At 41.7% G+C, this 19,673-nt stretch overlaps 1 protein-coding gene across 6 annotated transcripts in view; it reads right to left on the bottom strand.

The window, feature by feature from the left end:
* The window catches only part of TENM2 (teneurin transmembrane protein 2), a 1,283,414-nt gene that overhangs the window by 256,904 nt on the left and 1,006,837 nt on the right, over positions 1–19,673 (bottom strand). For all 6 annotated transcript variants that reach the window (XM_003900492.5, XM_021940242.2, XM_021940246.2 and 3 more), the window contains one exon: positions 16,220–16,458. In XM_003900492.5, the coding sequence (XP_003900541.5) occupies positions 16,220–16,458 (239 nt within the window). The remainder of the gene's footprint in view (positions 1–16,219; positions 16,459–19,673) is intronic.

Here is a 19,673-nt window from a genome sequence, read left to right as displayed (position 1 = left end):
GTTAAAGCATAGAAAATAAATCGAGACTTCAGTGTGGTGGAGAGAGAGGGCGGGGGGAGGAGGGCAAAGGCTCATTCCCTGATGTCTAGCCCTCTCTGCCCAATCCATAAACCCATAACTAACTTCATCCATCTCACCCTTCAGCCTGGTACAGTAAGTCAGCCTCATTTGCGGATATACAGGCAGATGCATTAGAGTTTAAACCTGCTCATAGAGTGAATATGTAGCAGATTTATCATAATTTCAAACCTGCCTCTACCCAACTGATCAAAAGGCAAGTTTCTTCTTTCAAGATTTTCATTTGTAAGCTTCGCTGCTCCAAATCAAAAAGGGCAATGGTACAGACTCCCAGGACCACATCCCACATTTGTACAGGCAAGTGCCTTCAAGACCCGGAGTCTGGTTTTCTATTCATAAACAGGTATGCTGAGTCTTAACGTATATTCCAATGACTCTTCTTAGTTCGCCGAATTTGCAGTACATGTAAGCACTATGTTATGGAGGAATTTTGTTAGCCTTTTAGAGTCTAGTTTTAACCCAGTTTTGCTCTCCTTTTTCTCTATAGACTTCCATACAAAATCCAAAGTGAATGCCTCAGAAGGGGTCTTGATAGGTTTTATTGGATCAAAGGCCCTCTCATAATAAAGAAATCGTGCAGAGATTTACTGAGTGCATTAAAAAAGAATGGCTTCTGGCCAGCCTTGGTAGAATTACATACCAATAAAAAATGTTTTGGCCAACCATGCTTTTAGGGAAGTGAGTGGTGATTTAAAGATATGGGGTTAATTTTTAATTTTTCAGTTCTCCCATTATGACAACAGAGAAACTTCAAGGCCATATGAGGTACTTCTGTCTTCTTTGTCTTGGTAGTCGACACAAGACAAATTGTATCACAAATCTGTCTTTCCTTTGGAAGAAATCTCTTGCAGTTCACTCTGAAGCTCTATTTCCATGGCTTCCCCTTTCATCAGGGCCTCACCAACACACACCCACTGATTATTGACAGGGCCTTCGGAGGAGTCTCGCTGTCTCCTGTCCCATCTCCCAATCTATCCTGAATCCTCAATCAATCAACAAATAAATATTTATGGAGCATCTACTAGGTAACTGACATGATATCATGTCATCATTTTATCATATTATACTCCCGCTTATGAACTTGAAGCACCTCCCTATTGCCAAATTAATCAAATTAAACCTCCTGCTAGATTTCAAGGCCGTCTATCATCTGGTCTTGCTCTACCTCCTCCACTATTTTTCACTGCTCTTAGCAGGCGTCCCTCTCCTCATCATACCCTATTAATTCTGGCTTCTCCTCTTACCTTTCCTGTTGCTAATTCCTCCATCTGGAATGATTCCTGGCCCATTCCTAGTTCAGTTTCTAACCATCTTTCCAGGACTGGGTCAGCCTAGAACCTTCTCCATCCAGTTATCCTCAACTATTCCAGCCCTTGGGGGTTTCTCCCTTCTCTGAACTTCAATAGCCCAATTGCTGAATTGCAACTTAGCATCTCTGCATATTTTCTCTTGAATGAATACACAAAGAACAAGAATAATATTAAAAAATCAAGCCCTACTTTAAACTTTACATAGAGTGACTATGAAAAAGGTATTATCACTATAACCGTTATCAACCATTTCTTATAGTTGAAAAAAATTCAAGGCTCAGGAAATTTAATCGACTTTCCCAAAAGCACTCAATTAGAAGTTGAGAGTTGAACCTAACTTCTAAACTAAATTCAGGGTTTCTTCACTGAACTACCTGAATACCCAGATAGCTCTTAAAATGAGGAACTGTTAAGACTACAAATCAGGTCTTCTGAGTCAAGTAAACAACCATCCTTGAAGTAGATATTTTCAGTGAGTCATTTGTTTCAGTGGGTCAAGAAAGGAATTCTGTGTCAAAGTGTAGAAATGAGAACCTATCTCAAGTTGATAATCAGCTCTCACGTTGAGTGCCCTTCTATACTGAACCCCCTCACCTTTCTCAGATCATAACTGAAGCTCATCTTTGAAGACCCCATAGTCTCCTTGGTCCCAAGGGGCAGGGTGGTGTAGCACCAAGCTCACATCAGCCTCTCCAATACACATCTCACTCCTTTGAAAAAGGAAGGCCTGGCTGGGCATGGTTGCTCACACCTGCAATCCCACCACTTTAGGAGGCCAAAGTGAGCAGATAACCTGAGGTCAGGAGTTGGAGACCAGCCTGGCCAACATGGTGAAACCACATCTCTACTAAAAATACAAAAATTAGTTGGGCAAGGTGGTGGGTGCCTGTAATCCCAGCTACTCGGGAGGCCGAGGCAGGAGAATCACTTGAACCCAGGAGGCAGAGGTCGCAGTGAGCCGAGATCATGCTGCTGCACTCCAGCCTGGAGTACACATGCTGATTTGTGAGTTCCTGAATTGGGAAAAACTCAGATAGCTGAGTGAGCTTGAAATTAAAAAACAGAACTTCATGCAATCTTCATAAGAAATACGCTTGGGCCTGTTGATGAGCAGAGGTGAGTAAAAATAAAACAGCCGTAACCACGACCCCAAACTATCCTGATTTCTTCATCCCTGGCAGGCACCCAGGTGGAACCCAGCTGAAATTGCAGCTCATTAGCACGGACAGATAGAAGTTTAAGGGAAAGTGTGTAGTAAACAATGGTAATCCTGACTTAAGCAGGAGAAAGCGACCTTTCTCTCTTCTCTAAAATAAATCGCTGTTTCGGGCAGCACGTCGCTGTTTTACTATTACTAGTTAATACGACCGCAGGCAGAAGATGCAGCTGTGGCTCCGTGAACAGGCTCCACAGTCAGGCTGAACATAATCCCTCATGTAATGAAAAACCTATTTCTATTTCTGAGGCCTCACTACTCTTCATACTGAAGAGCCTTGTGCCTGTCACACATTTATTGAAGCTTATTACTCATCTAGGCAGCGGGCCCCAGTTAGTATTTGGAATTATATTTTAAATCACACTTTTTCTATTATTTATTTTAGGATTCCAAGGCTATGGTGAAAGCGTGTCAGTGTTATTCTCAATGCGCATTCAAAGGCATTAAAGCCCCAAATCAAAATTCTTTTCTACATGGAGAATCTATATGCACATGTGGAAAACCTTCCGTCAAGATCGCATGACAACCCTCTCGTGCTAGAACCTCAGGACCCTTCCAGAGTCACATGGTTAAGGGTAGGGATGTGAAGTCTTCCCATTCAGCTTTACGGTAATCTTTTCTGGGCTACCGGCTTTATTCCTCCCTCTCACAACATGCTCTTTTCTTTGGCTTTTAAAGATAAATGGATACAGTCTCTTAGGATGCTGGGGACAGGGCTGTGAACAGATGGGCTAAAACTGTAGCCTCATCATCCAGTGGAAACATAAGAACTGGCTTAATCTAAGTCAGAGGATTTTCCTAACTGCCCACAAAGCTTGAACTTCTGTTTGTTCACGAAGCCAGTGATGGGCATGTGGTTCTCCCTTGTTCTGTAGAAGCCAATGGAAACTATAATTCTCTTTAGCTATGCATTTGGCCTCCTCTTTTTATATTCCCGGGAATATATACCATATATACCACAGTGACGCAAAGGAATGCTTCCCCTATCTTTTCTGTCTTGTGCATGCTTGCTTTTTCTTATGGTACTTATTTTCCCCTCCACACAAAAAATACTTTCTGCCATTAGGGTCTGCACCCCACTTGGCCTATCATGTGAATGACAAATTAGGCAGCACTTGACACCATTATCTATACAATTCAAATAATTCTTTCTATGTTTCTGCAATTCACACCTGGTTACTTTTCAGGTTGGGGTCTCTCTCTACATTTCTACCAAGAGAGATTCCAGACCAGCTCTTCCAACAAAATCCTACTGTATAACCGTCCTAGTAAGTGACTTTTGAAGGGCATGATAACAAGCCAAGAGCCACTTTAGTCCAATCTGGGTATCTTCTCAATCAGCCGGTTTTTCGGTTTTGTTGTTTTGTGGAATTGTGGGAGACACAGGTACAGTAAAGTTTTTGGCGAGGGGTGAGGCAGTGGTAGCGTGTTATGAAGAAAGAATTATAAAGGGCGTGGGCAAAATTAGCAAGGTATTCAGACATGCAATTATAAGAGTTCAGACTTGGCTTTCGTGTGATCTCTGTATCTTTTTTTTTTTTCATGTTTTGACAGCATTCTCCCTGGGTGGGGTACACAGCTTGTTTAAGAAATCCCTTAGTCATACAAACACGACAGACAGCTCTTTTTCTTCCTTCAAGATGCATTTACTCACAGATCATTTCATTGTATCCACTCTCCTATTTGCCTCTGACATTAAAACAAGTCATTGGTGTTTCACTACAATATGGATATTACCATGGGTCAAGTGACCTTTCTGAAAAGCTTAATTCCTGACAGTTTTGAAGAAAAGAATAAAACACCATGCAATCAGCACTCACATCCCCAGAAAAGAAATACAGACATTTTCTCCCAGACAGGGCCAAGTCCATGAGACCTTAGGCAGCACCTTCACCCAATGACCTTCCACCCAAGGAACTGAGGGCGGAGGTGGGGATGAGGGGATGGGGACAAGAGTCGGAAAAAATCACAGATCCACAGACTGGTAAATTTTTTAAAAGCCTAAAATGAAATTAACTTTATTATTGTTTATATATATGACTTGAAAAAAGTTATATGACTTAAAAAAAATTAACCCTGACAGAGCAGGATAAATCTGAACTTCCCCTAAGGCTATTTAAAGGTGGAGCATATAGGGGAGGAGAGAGGAGGAAAAAGAAACAGTGGCATCCATATCTGTGCAAATGAAAACATTGTGAAAGATTAAATCTTTGGAATCAGTACTAGAAGTTGGTTTCCTGAAAGTCAAACTAAATCCACCCCTCCAAATATTTTATTAAGATGTGCACACATTAAAAGAGGTTTCTGACTGGCACTTCTGAAGCAGGGTCAGTCGGGATAGTGGCGTGTGTGTGTGTGTGTGTGTGTGTGTGTGTGTGCGTGCATCCCAAATGGGGGCTGACCTCCCTGCCCTTCTCTTTCACTGCTCCACTCCCAAGTCCCCACTACCATTAGCCATGGCCTCGGCATATCTATGTCCTGGTCTAGACCAGACCCTGTCCCATTGGGATCAAGAGACTCTCCTAAGTGTGGGCAATTCATAAATCCATAGAATTTGATGCGGAGCTAACATTGCAGGGTAATCTCAAATATCACTACTGGATCTTTCTTCACACTATGAAGTTAAGCAAAGTAAGGCAGGGGAAGGGTCTGGTATAAAATAATTCTCCTCCCTCATGTAGATTTTTTTAAAAATCAGGATTGAAAAGAAGATGTTCAAGAATGCCCTTGCTTGATTAAAAAATAGACTTGCTCTCTGGCTTCAAGGATCATTCCAATGACAACACACTTGAAGACAAAGGCGATTTGGAACCCCCAACTTGCTATGCTCTCTGGAGAACCAATGGTCATGTTCAATCTTTCCATCTCTTACATCATTTTCAGTAGCAAGGGTTGTAGCTGAATTACATGGAGATCAATTAGACACAACAGAAGATAAACCACCTCTAGTGTAAAGTGATTTTGTAGCATAAGTTGTTTCTCGAGGCCCTCCTTCATACTATACTTGAAATATAGATTGATGTTCAACATTAGACACATTACTCTCGTCTATTAGGCAAGAGTCTGCTGTGTCTATAAACTCAATTTCCTTTATCGTGGTAGCTTTCTGGTTTATTTGGATAAATGTTGAGTTGCCCACTATTGTTTATCTAAACAGTTCATGAGGGGACCAAAAGTTTAATGATGTAAGATGAGGTGGCGAAACAGCACCTCCAAGCAATTCACAACGATTGCTTTTCATCTCATTACCTTGGCTGGACTTATAGGTTCAAGAAATTGTGCAGAAGATATTTGTAATTTGGTACGCCGGGTGCCATTTTCCCCTCCTATTTTTGTCCTTTAATTGTTCCATATTTTATCCCAACTGATGTATGGCATTTCCTAGTTTCCCTTGCTAGTTAATGGTTCTAATTACTCTGTTCTCAGCATCTTATGCCTTTTTCTTTCTTCTTGACTTAATTTCATCCCACCCTTTTTGGTATTAATTCCTCTTTCCTTGGCTCTTGACTCTTCACTGTTACACCAGCTTTTTTGTGTGCGGGGTTTTTTTTTTTTTTCTTAAAAACTTTATAAATTTAAACTCGGGAAAAGATAATGTCATCATTTGATGAAAACAGACTGGATAAAAATAGACACACACGTCCTCAATTTCTTATTGCACGTTGGTTAGACCTCTCTACATATCCAGGAAACAAAAAGGATGGCTGATCATTGATTTATACCAATCAGGTAATAAAAAGCTTTTTAGTATAAAAGCTTCTGTTCCCCTGACGGTCCCGGGAAAATGAAACTCAGATGCCTTCTATCGCTGCTGTGTATGCCTGATTAACACCAGGACAGGAGATGCTTATGTAAGACATAACTTACCCCAGGCTTTTTAAACTTTCCTGGTAACTGCACTGTTTCATTTGTTGCTTTTTGGGATCTGGGTCCAGGAAAAAAATTTCAAGTAAAAACGTCCTGGATATTAAGGCTGGCCTGCAGATTTCAGCACACAATGTGACCAGCCAATCACATGCCAAAGTGAAATTTCTTGCCTAATGGAAAAACATTGAATGAATATACATGAACCTATTCAAGTACATTTAATAAATTGTAAATTAATTAACATAAAACTAATATACAGAGTAACAAGTATTTTCTTCATGGGAAAAAGAGTCTTAACTCACAATTCTCTCGGGATTCAGGAAGTCTACAAATCTTGTTACTAAAAGAAAGTTTAAACACACTACTCTAAATTTAGCTAATGTCCCAGAAGTCTATGTTTGTAAAATTTGGTGCATGAGGCAGCCTTAAAACCAGTTTCAAAGATGCATCTAATTCAAAGGCACACTGAACTTCCTTGAAACACGTCATCTTGTTTATCATGGCCTGAAGAACGGAATGCATTTGACACACGGCCACTGACCTTTCCCTGTGGAATATAAGCAAGTCTAATCTAAACTTCATTAATGTGACTTTAAAATGCTCATGGTGTAATATAAGTAAGCAAACTGAGAGTATTGCATCATGACCGCAAAGGCAAAAGCAAGGTAATATGCCCTTCTTTTATACAGACAGAGTCCCTAGGGGAGGGCCGAACATGTTTGCACAAATCTCCACACGAATGACCTAACTCAACTGAAAACCCATCCCAAGGGAAGGGCCTTCCCTAATAACTGCAAAGAAAGTCATGATGAAAGAGATGTAAAGTTTGGAGGCAAAGTTTCTCCTTTCTTCTCATCCATAGCTTTGGTTTTCAGAAACAAACGAAAAAAAAAAAAAAGCCTTTGAAACATGACACATATTATGTATCTAATAATTTTTCTCTCTTTCCAAGAAGGGAGGATAGTATTTTCTTTAGCAAAACTCTTCTTACCAACATGTAGCTTAGTGCTGTTATATTTCCTGATACAGTGTGATATTTACTTATTAATGCCAGAAGGCTGATGACATAAAAAGCGAAATTAGCAGAACATGCAATGCATTATCTTCTTTTTTATGGTAATGTTAAATGTGTTAATACAGTTGATGGACTATTTGCTCTCTGAATGCAGAGAATCTTATTACGAAACATCAATTTAATAAATGACTTGTTTGATAAGAGAAGGGCTCAGGCAAACATTCTGGGTGTCTATTCTTAATAATAAAAACATGAATTTTCTATAAAAGAATTTTCAATGGAGGACACAAAAAAGTCTGGTTTTAGGTGACCTTAAGAGAAACATGTATGTTTTAGAAGTTTGCTTCGGGTTAGGTTTCTGTTGTATGAGGCTATGTAGCTAAGCAAGGCATTTCAGAGCACAAAAGATTCTGTGTGGGTTGTGTACACAGACCTAATTTACCATATAATAGTTCTTTTCTCTACTTGGTGCCTTGTAGCGATTGCTTTCTTTTCTTAGTACATCCTCATTTACAGAGAAACAGCCAACAGACTTTTAGATTTATGCCATTATTTGCTTCTTCACCTTGAACTCCAACTAAATTCTGCTACACTTTTGTAATATGAGTGCCAAACGATGGCCTTATGCCAGACACAAACACTTCCCAGTTTCTCTCAGCCAGTTCTCTTGATTTCAGGGAATCACAGATTCCTACTAAAGGGCTTAAATGTGGTGCTTACACGGCCCCCTAACCATTCCTTTGCCTAAGTGCTTTCTAACTCAGAAGTGCAATTTGGGAACAGAGGCAATTACCACATCAAGAAACCGAAAACCTCCCCTTACATAGGGGAACAGTGAAGCTAGGGATCGGGGATTCTGGGTATTTGGAAAATACCTTCCACAACTGGTACAACTCAGATGTAACCCTAATCAGCATTCATTAGTTCAACAAATATGTACTGTTGCCTACGAAGTGCTGGGCAGTGCAAGTCACTATTTTGGGCATACTCTTCTCATTGGACCTGGCATAGGTGTGCAGTGGCTAGTACAACAATCACCATAGCTCCATTTAGTTGAGCTTCTATTGTGTGACAGGTACCACCATGTTCCACTGACTATAAGATTCAGAATTTTTAAAATACTTCCACAAGTCTGGGATCAGAATGCACCTTATAATTGGTGTTGTATTACAGGGCCTTTGTGACCTACCTATGCACATGGTTGTTACATCAATGTAGAATGCCTATGCCTATCTCTTTCCAAATATATAAAATAAAAATTACAAATGCTAAGAAATCACGGCAGAGTTTAATTGACAACCTCTTTCCCCCTTAGGGATGCACAATGAGGGCATTTCTCATAATTGATGACATACTGGATTTGAAGAAGAGTTGCATGCATCTACCATTTCAATGAATGCTTGAGGCATCTTTACAAAGTAGGAATTCTCCCCATTTTTCTGATGAGGAAACTAAGGTGCAGAGATTTTAAATAGCAAGCCCATTGTTATATGGACTTTATGTATATAGGCCAGACTTCAAACACAGCCCTCTGTGACACCAAAGTCCATATACGTGCTTTCTATGACATCAAGCTGCTTCTTGTCTAATTACCAAGGCAAAGCAAGAACCTGAAGTTGTGTTCCAGGTGAAACACAGAATGAAATAACAGTAATTTACAGTCCATTAGAAGTTGTGCTCAGAATCCTCAATCAGGAAACCCCAAGCACAAATAAATAAACCAAGAAAAGACTTCAGAAATGGAGACTTTAAAGCACACTGTGAAAGCTGAAGGGCCTGTTGGCTTGGCCATCACCCAAAGGAATCCAGTCAAATAAGTAGGGTGTGCGAAGAAGTCAACACGGATGTTCTAGCATCCTATTACTGCTTCTGGACGGATGACTGCTAGAGAGATCATCGTTACAGACAGAAAGTCCAGGGCAAGGCTTGAATGGTGATTCAGGGATAGTAGGTGGAGAACTCTCCATATTCATTTACTCAATGTATACTCTGTGGAGGCATGAAGTCCTGGACTGGCAGACCCACTATCGTTTCCTTGGCGCCCTTGAGGTGCGCAGGGTTGTGGCACCTATCACTCCTCTCTGGTTCTGTATTATGATGTTCTACAAAGTCAAGATCAAAACCTGCTTCCTGGCTCTCATCGCCAGCATCTGCCCACGAGGGCGGGAAAGCCCTGCGTTGGCCAATTATCCTGATTTCTCATGGGAATCTCGGAGAGGAAAGCAAAGGCATCTCCCCACAGCTGCTGACCCTCCTGAAGCACTTCAAGTCCCCCAGATTGCACAAATATGTTTTTAAAGAGGTCACATCCTCTTCTGAAGCAGAGGGATTCATTTTTTCTGAATGTCAAACACGAGGTACAAATATTGCCACATGGCCACTAGGTGATGGAGGCCTAGCTAATGAATGATGTAATTTTCTTTCCATAAATTGACAGGCCCTCTGAAATCAGATGTGCAGTTATGAAATGGCAGTCCCCCTGCCAAAGACTCACCAGTGTGTAAGCACTGACAGGACTTTATTATCAGGTTAAGAGCACATTAGCATATCTATTAGATAAGAAGTCTGCTACTAACACTGGCATAGATAATATAACTGGGTCTCCTGACTTACTTGTGGGCAGATCGCTTTTTCTCAGTTTGACCATCTGGGCCCTGGGAGTTGGGTGGAAATGTTATTTGCTGGACTGTTCAGATTTAATCATTAGCATTTTGCCCTTTAGATGTGGGAGGTAAGTACACAACTTGGAATTCATACAGGAGGATGAGGTTTCCCATCGCTCCAGATAGTCAAAGAGCAGTGAGTTGGAATGAGAGGGCTGACATTTTTCCTAGTCTGCGCCCCCACAAAAGATGCCAGGCAAGTATACCATTCTCATCATTTTCTGTCATTTTCTTTATGTTTTCTCCAAACCTGCTCTGTTCAGTGAGATGAGAATACACAAAATAGCAGCAGAGAACGCAAGATTCATCAGCGTGAGTCTCAACATATCAATTTTCAAGTGTAGCAACTTTAAACACATGGTAGGCTTTTAGTTTCCATAGAAAATAATCTCTCATTGTTTTCAAAAGAAACTGAAAGCACCCCAAATTACCACACTTTTAACATCCTGACATGTTGATGGCCCGTGTTCTTTCCAGATCAAAGTCAGAGTGGCAGAAGACAGAGTGTTGAGCAGCTAACTTCAAACATAGTATTTCATATTTGGCAGGAATTACTGTAGTGAAAAAAGACAAGGTGACTTTCTAATATATATATATGTATTTTAGTTTGGCAGAGATCTGAAGAGCTAAGAACTAATTTAGGATGACATAAATGCTCTTATCTTTCTCTCTCCTGCCTTCCCTTCCCAATCCCGTGAAGTGTCTTTGGCAGAAGCTCAGTGTATGTTGTGTATTGTTTTAGCTCAGGGGTGACAGTCTGAGTCCCAAGTCACGCCGAACTCTTGTGTTGACTCTCGCTTTAGAATTTCTAAGATTATCTGGAGTTAAACAACAGAGTCACACATGAGAGGCATCTTTCTTCCTTGATGTGGGGTAGCCCCGCAAGAACTTTGATGCCTTTTAAGGAAACTAGATCTATTCCAATGTTAACCTAGGACAAGAAAGCAATGATGTCATTCCATTACACAGCACTATTACCATCTGTTGGAAAATCTCAACAATGAAGGCATCAGAAACTGAGTAACTTCTAAAAACAGGTGATAATTTTCCAGAGGAACCTGGGATAATCAAAGATTGAGGACAAATGAGTACTAGGCAAAATGGCCAGGCAATTTCACTCTATCCGTGGATTGGAGCACTGTTTCAAGCAGTCTAGTTAAAAGCTATGCTTTCAGGATGAAGTGTCCTAAAATTCCTAAAATTTTCCTTGAAAAAATTTATCCTGTGGAAAGTAGTTAAAGAGAAAAGTGACTTGCTTTTTCTATTTTTTGGTTTGGGCCAGAAAGTCAGATGCAATTACTCATTATGAAATGGAGTTGCAGTATCAGAAAATGTCAGTCACCTGCTTCACTGGCAGTGGACATATGGTTGGACTCTTAAAAGACAGTTGGAAAGCAATTTTTTGTAATAAAGATGTGACACCCTGAAAGGTATTCTTAGGAAATAAGTTGTAATGTAATCAAACAAGGGTTGACAAACTATGGCCTGTGGACCAAATCCAGGCTGCCACCTGTTTTTGTATGGCACATAACCTAAACAATGGGTTTACATTCTAAATGGCTGAAATTTTTTTAAAAGAAAATAATATTTCATAACACATAAAAGTACTTAAAAGTCAAAAACCAGGGGGCATAATTACAGTTTTATGGCTGCACAGCCACGCCTGTTTGTTTACACACTGTCTGTGGCTGTTTTTAACATACAACAGCAGAGTTAAACAGTTGTCACTAAGTAGAACACGAACCAAAAATATTTAGTCTCCAACTTTTTGCAGAAAATGTTTGCTGACCTCTATAACATAAGACAACTGGAAAGCAGAAATATGAGGACCAATAATACTGAGGAGATTCAATATTCTATATTCTATAATATAGAATAGCTTCTATCCACTGAGTTAGAAGATGATTCAGGAAGGAGGAACCAATTACTCTACCTTGCTAAAGAGGGCAGAACTAGATAAGGTGAGTTAATGCTACTAACGGGACCATTTATTTCAGTTTCATACAGTATGTGAGAAACTGGTTAACTTCAATCTTGAGGAGAAAGGAGTGAAGAGAAAGACCTTCGATGAGACATCAAGAGACCAAGGGCCTAGTGCTTGCCCTGCAACTACCTACCTAGCCAGGAGACTTTAGACTCTCTGGGCCTCAGTGTCAGTGCTTGTCAAATGATCATAATATGCAGATTTTATGGGGATATGATTCAAATTGAATAGCTATATAAAAGTGCTTCAAATGGGCTGGGTGTGGTGGCTCATGGCTGTAATTCTAGCAGTTTGGGAGGCTGAGGCGGGTAGATCACTTGAGACCAGGAGTTTGAGACCAGCCTGGCCAACATGGCAAAACCCCGTCTCTACTAAAAACACAAAAATTAGCTGGGCGTGGTGGTATAGGTCTGTAATCTCAGCTATTTGGGAGGCTGAGGCATGAGAATCCCCTGAACCCGGGAGGCAGAGGTTGCGGTGAGCCGAGATCATGCCACTGCACTCCAGCCTGGGCACCTGGGCAACAGAGTGAGGCTCTGTCTCAAAAACAAACAAACAAAAAAAGTGCTTCAAATGGAAATGCTTCTAGTTCTAAACAGGTAGAAGGTTCTAACTAGTGACTGTTATGCATACTATCAAGATAACACAACACATCTAGTATAAAATAGGTGAGGTTGGTTATAAAATACTTTGGTTACATGATTCAGAAACTTAGGGACTTCTGGTGGTGCAGGCAATGAAAGTACTTGAGCTGTCTAAAGAAGAAAGACACCTTCCTGAGAGGAAAGTCTCTTGCATTTCACAGAAAAATTCTCCTAAACCAGTATCCTCCTAAACCAGTATTCCCACAAATAATTGTTTGTGCCAGGGCCTGAGTGATGCACAAAGTGGTCCCCTGGTGGTTTATGCAGCTTTTCAGAGTAATTTATTCCAGGATGTTTGTACACTGAGAGAATTTGGCACAGAGAGGGTCTGATGCAGGAGCATATCATAAAAGTTCTCTGACCCCAGCTGTGTGGGTGGGAACTGGGCATCTTTGCTGAATTGGTAAAGGCCTGGGTCTTCTAGTTTGCACAAGGGCTGGCATTCTCCTTTTACACTCACCCACGGGCCTGGATCTATGGAAGAACTTGTCAAGGGGCTGAGCTATTCCAAATTGCTCATTTCTGGAAAGTCTTCTTTCTTCGGGTTTGAACATGCAAGGATGATAATTTCACTTATTTGTCACAGTGCCTGGCAGGCCTGAACCCACTGCCTGTCCATAAAGGTCCTGAGGCTGATGCATCAATTTCAGGAGCTGTCATGTTCTAGTGGAATGCAGAGTCATGTGTGAACCAGAATGGATTCAGCCCTTAAAAGCGCCGGTCTCCTTAACAGGAGGGCCTCGGTTTTTATGTTGTCTTTCTGCCCTTCCCTGATGGCTTGTTTTCCAGCTGGGCACAATCATTGGTTCTTCCAAAAGGCACTTTTCTCTGTGTTTGCAATGCATTGTTTATGCCCCTGCAGCTTGGTAAGTAATAATATACTGCTTTTCATCTTCAAAGTGATTTATACACATTAATTAATCCTCACCATACTTCTGAGTTTCTGCACGTAAATAATCATCCTGCTCCCATGATGTACTTAGGAAACCAAGACCCAGAAGGCAAACAAGTTTGCCAAGGCTAAGGAGAAAGGAGTCACTGGGGCCAAGATCAGCACTTCAGATCCTGACCCCTTACCATGCTTGCAGACCTGCAGTCACCTCTGGAGAGTGGCTGAGAGTAGCCCTATAGCTGCATGCTCACTGTCATCACTGCAAGGTAAATTGGCCTATTATATCATTCATTTTGTGTCATAAACTATTTTCTGATACTCCAGGGTCAAAGCATAATCTTACCTAAAGAATACATAATAAGAAATGATGGATTATGAATTAATAAATGATGCTAAGATGCTCAGGTCCAGCTTCCAGCAGCCTGCAGACTGAAAATAAACATATTTCCTAATCTACCATTTAGAAGTTACATACCTGATTAAAACACTAAACTCTTATTGTACGGTTTCCCATGTACACGATTGCCCTTACAGAAAGCTATTCTATTTTAACTATCAAGCCCCATAAATCAGGCAGTAGCTATCTACCTCTCTCCTGCAAGTAGAGTAGAAGGTGCACTGGGGACGCTATTGGCAGAGGCAGGCAGTACCTCAATTTCTGTATCTGGGATCCCAGGGGTGCTCAGTGGCCCCGCAGAACATTAAGCCTGAGAAGTAAGCGCATGAACCCTTTCTGAAGTTTCTGACACAAAGCCAAATCATGAAAAGACCCCGAAGGCACATTCAATTTGCTTCTACGGAGCCCCCTGAACAGCCACCTGCGGAAGCACACAAAGCTACCTTTAGCAACACACAAGGGTCTACTCAAGTTATTCAACGGGGCAACAGATATCCTTCCGCCTTTCTCAGGTCAATCCATTACTTCATCCTTCATCAAGAGGTAAGTGAGAAGAACACATGACTTGAAATTAGGGTTGGGTAGGTCTCAGGCCTCTGTTCCGGTATAGAGCTGTGGTTTAGAGTGCAAGCTAGACTTTTGCAAAGCCCCAGATGAACACGGCACCTTTCCCTGGAGGGTCAGTTTTCTCACTTTGGGAGGGCATTCCTGAGAAATGCAACCGGTAAGGAATATAAATGCTTATTTTTCCATATTAAGACAATCATAGCTCTAGTGTGGAAGAAGGTGAAAAATTTATGTCAATTGTTGGTTTGTATTGGTGCCTTAGGCAGGGCCCCAGATCTGTAGGGGTGCACAGTCATGCCCCTTTGCCATCAGGCAAGCTTAGGAGAATGGGGCCAGTTCCTTCTTTGGCAGATACCATGCTTGCTGCCTGGGGATGAAGGAAAATGTGGGAGCCCCCAGTGCTGAGCGAGAAGGGAGGGTTTATGCGGAGGGAAGGGGCAAGGCCAACACAGTCAGGGTTGCCTTTTCTTTTCTCTTAAATGGGAGGAGTTTCAGCATACGTGTTGGGAACTGTTTTGGAGTCAGCTTCATTGAGCTGGTGTTTTATGGGTTTGCTTTGCAACATGGCACAGCCAAACTGGGCCGGTCTCTCATAGCTGCCCTGAAACCAAGCCAGAACCATCAAGTGTTTCAAATAAACTTTAACAAACATCACCATGGCCTCTTCCTAAGCCAGGAGATCTGCCTTTGGCAGGCTCAACTGACAGAGCAGCAGCATTGGGGCTCTTTGTTGGGGCCAGGAACTGTGAGCAGGCTTTGTGTGCAGCCCGAGAAGCTCTTATGCACGTGGCACCCTGCCTCTGGGCGCTCAGCATCTGCCACTTTCCGTGGTGACGCGGCTACACCCTATGGCTCTAAACCAACACCTTTGGCATGTGGAGAAAGATACTCCAGCAACTTCACCTATGTGTCATACACTGAGTCACCAGAAGCCCACTTGCCAGGAGAGGTGCCCCTGATTCAGATTCAGCTGCCCATGGTGAGGAGAGAATTGAGGCTGAGAAGACAGACTGTGGAAGGGATATGGGCAAGGCCAAGTGTGTCTGGGTAATTCAATTCTGTATAAAGACCTGGATGGATGCTCCAGCCTGTCAGTCCTGTTTCTGTTCCACAGCTCTGAAAATAAGCTAGCTACTTTGGCTTTCTCTCGAATCAAGATGTTCTCAGGCATGCCAACCGCTATTCTTCAATTCGGTTTTTGGCTGAAGTTAACCAATGTTGCATACATCTCAAAGCACAGACCTGGGTTAAAATCCAAGGATGGAGAAAACTAGAAGGCCACTCCGAGAGTGAGGGATAGGTTTGCGGGAATGACAAGTCTCAGCTCATCTCCAAGAAAGGATATAGTAAGGATGCTTAATTTCCCTTCTGATGAATGTCATTTAGAAACATGAAGGAGAAACTCATCAGATTGAAGTAGATTTCAGGAGGGAAAAAATCACCTCCATCCATCACTCATTATCACATCTTTCAGGAGCCAAGAAGCAAACTGTACAGACATCAGAGGGGCTCTAGATTCACAAGTCCATGGCCTCTCCCCCACGTTGTCACCCCCAGCGTTGCTGAATGAGGCCGCCCTGACTTACCTATGAAATACGCCAGCAAAATAGCCAAGAGGAGGGCCGCGGCGATGGCAGAGAGGGCGGCACATTTCCAGCTGCAGTACTTGGAGGGCTTCTTCAGCTTGAAAGCCTTCCTGGAGAAAGTATTCCTGGGCAGCAGGCGGGGCGGGGGCGTGTAAACCGTTCCTGAGGTCAAAGGGTATCCTGGGGAAGAGCTGCTAAACAACGGAGTGCTCCCGGAGGAGGTCTTGAAGAGGAAGTGCCTGCCAGGAAAAGGGAAACAGTCAGAGTGGCCATGGGTAGCCAAGGAGCAACCTTTAGCTGTTTTTCTTCCACCCTGGTCTATCTAGTCCTAGCATAATCCTAGTTAACTAAGCTTACGCTGGAGTGAAGGGGCGAACATTACATTCAATGATGACATAAATTAATTCCACAAATGTGCATAATTTGCTCCTTTCACATATGCATCTAGTTGTTATCTTCCACAACAACCTACAAAACATTCAAAACAAATATGGAAACTGAATGACTGTCACCTCCTCAGAGATGATGAGGTTGAGGATGCTAAGCGTTTTCACATATTAGATACCCACTATTTAAAAAAAAAAACTTTTATTTTGGGTTCATGGGTACATGTGCAGGTTTGTTATATAGGTATACTTGTGTCACTGGCATTTGATGTACAGATTATGTTGTCACCCAGGTAAAGAAAATGTGGCATGTATACACCATGGAATATTATGCAGCCATGAAAATAGTGAGATCATGTCCTTTGCAGGAACATGGATAGAGCTAGATACCTACTATTGAAAGGTACTTGAAATGTATTGTCACAACTATTGAAAAACTAAATGTTTTAATATCTCCATTTTATTTTATTATTTTTTAAAATTTTTAATTTTTTCTTTCTGTAATCCAGATATATTCTTTTTAAAAATTTCAATAGTTTTGGGGGTACAGCTGTTTTGTGATTACATGGACAAGTTCTTTAGCAGTGATTTCTGAGATTTTGGTGCACCTGTCATCAGAGCAGTGTCCACTATACCTGATATGTAGCCTTTTATCCCTCGCCCCCTCCACCATTCCTTCCAAGTCTCCAAAGTTTATTATATTATTCTTATGCCTTTGCATCCTCATAGCTTAGCTCCCACTTATAAGTGAGAATATATGATGTTTGGTTTTCCGTTCCTGAGTTATTTCACTTAGAACAATGGCCTCCAGTTCCATCCAAGTTGCTGCAAAAGCCATTATTTCATTCGATTTTTATGGCAGAATATCTCCATTTTAGATGGGAGATATTAGGCTTGAAGAAACCAAGCAACTGTCTGAGGACTGAGACCTAGAGCTCTGTCTTTCGATAAAACCTGTGTGCTTACATGTTACCCTACACTGTCTCTGACCCTTGTTGTTCTATTTTCACCTCCCCTGAAATCCTGATTCCTCTTCTGAGATGCCTTCTCCAGGTCATGTGATCATGATTAGTTCTTTGGAATCGTCTTTGCCTATCGATTGAATAGGTGTCCGTGTTAGCCAGAGCTGTGGTGTGACAACCACACCACAGAACCATATGGTAGAACAGGCAGTGTAGAAGAGGATATAGCTCCTCCTCAGGGTCAGGAGTCTGTCACTCCACGGGCACTTTAAGGAAGGACCATTAATTCTCTGATGATTCTTTCTTATACATGCCACTCCTAAGACTTCAAATGTGACTTGCTAGACCTTGTTTAAAACGATGACTTGTCTTCCAGGAAATACGTAGCGGGGTTTCAGGCAGGAGTTAAGTAAATGCTAGAGTCTGAGCAGCTGGAGGCCACGGTCTATGTCTTATTTTGTACCTTGTTTGTCCTATGTTCCCAGTACCCACATCGAGCCCAACATGCAGAGAGGGATTTTAGTGAATGAATGAGTGAATGAATGAATGAGTCCTCTCATTACCTTGTAGTTTTACTCAGCTGCAATTCTAAGGTTTCAAAATGTTACTACAGATATTTCCTTTCTCTTCACCTCTTCCGTAGGTGCTACTTAGTTTATTGGCCACTTACAATGTGTCAGTTACGATGCTACATGTTTCACTTGCAACTAAACCTCACATTAACCCCAGGAGGTGGGTACTATTATTACCTCAATTTTACAGATGAGAAAACTGATGCTTGGAGTTGGTAAGCAGGGTCATTAGGGCTCAAGCTCTAGTCTGCCTGACTTAAAAAAATTTTTTATTTACATCCAGTTAGACCCTCTAGAAGCTCTAATCAGACCTACTACACCACACTGCCTTGCCTCTGGGGGCCAGCAGACTTTCCCAGTGCGCTTCTAAGGCAGGATTGCTGTCATTACAAATATTTGTATCTTGGCTGCTTCCAGATAAAACCTTGAAAGTATTTTAATCCTTCACAGAGATCAAACAAACCCAATACGACTGACAATCATGTCAGAAAATGAGTATCTGATTAGTGAATTATTTAACATAGTTAACGTTAAAATAAAGCTTAGAAGTTTGATTCCATAACTAAGACTTTGGACTCCTTTTCCAACGGCTCTCTTTTAGTGCTCCATTTTAAAATGGTGTTTTGGAAGAGGAGGCAGTAAGCATGGTGTTCATGACAGCACTGTATCACAGGACAGACCTTGGTAGTCCTTCCTGGTCGTGCCATTTCCGACAAGTACCTGACACTGCTTTTGAGAACCTCCATCTCCTCGTTTGTAAAACAGAGGTAATAAGAGTACAGGTACCTCATAACTGCTTACTGTGAGGATTGCAACACTGTGTAGGAAAAGCATCACTAATCCTATAATATCATGCAGGATTACGTAGCAAAAGCACTTAACCAAGGTGTGTCTCATAGTAAGTGTCAGCCCATGTGAGTAGCTTTTAGTATTAATTCTTCAGAGCTACATAAGGAGCCTGAAATGTAGATTTTAATTTAAGGCTTGGCAAATGTTGAACAAACACCTGAAGAGTTCTCTAAGTCACTAAATAATAGTCTGCTGCCTTATAACAACACTAGAACATATCCACAGCAGAAAGCCAGGGTGACAGAGAAACCTCGGAATTTGATTTAGGACTCCTTCAAATTTATTTCTTACACAATTCTCCCAGAGTGAGTGTTGAAAATAGGAAATCAAATGAAAACAAAGGAACGTAAAGACATTGTAAGGAGTCACTAATGAGTGAGAACATACGAGTTCCAGTTCTCGCATCCTCAGTGATCTTGCCAATTTCTAGGGCTTCAGCCACCACTGATGGGTCTGGAGTCTCCAAAGCTCCATTTCTATCTAGCTCATGACTCCTTAGCTCCTGACCCACATCGCGTTGTGCATTGGGTAGCTTGTCTTCTACATTTCACAGCTATCTTGAACAAGTCACAACCAAACTCAGACTATATTCCTTTACACACCCAAGTCCACCCCTCCTGGACTTCCTTTACTCCCAGTTACCCAAGGAACTTCCTCCTTTTCCCTTGCCTTTCCCCATCCAATA

Source organism: Papio anubis, chromosome 5 (genome assembly GCF_008728515.1).
Source record: "Papio anubis isolate 15944 chromosome 5, Panubis1.0, whole genome shotgun sequence".
Lineage (NCBI taxonomy): Eukaryota > Metazoa > Chordata > Mammalia > Primates > Cercopithecidae > Papio > Papio anubis.
The sequence above is the reverse complement of the archived record's forward strand: the minus strand, read 5'-3'. Positions and strand labels throughout refer to the sequence as shown.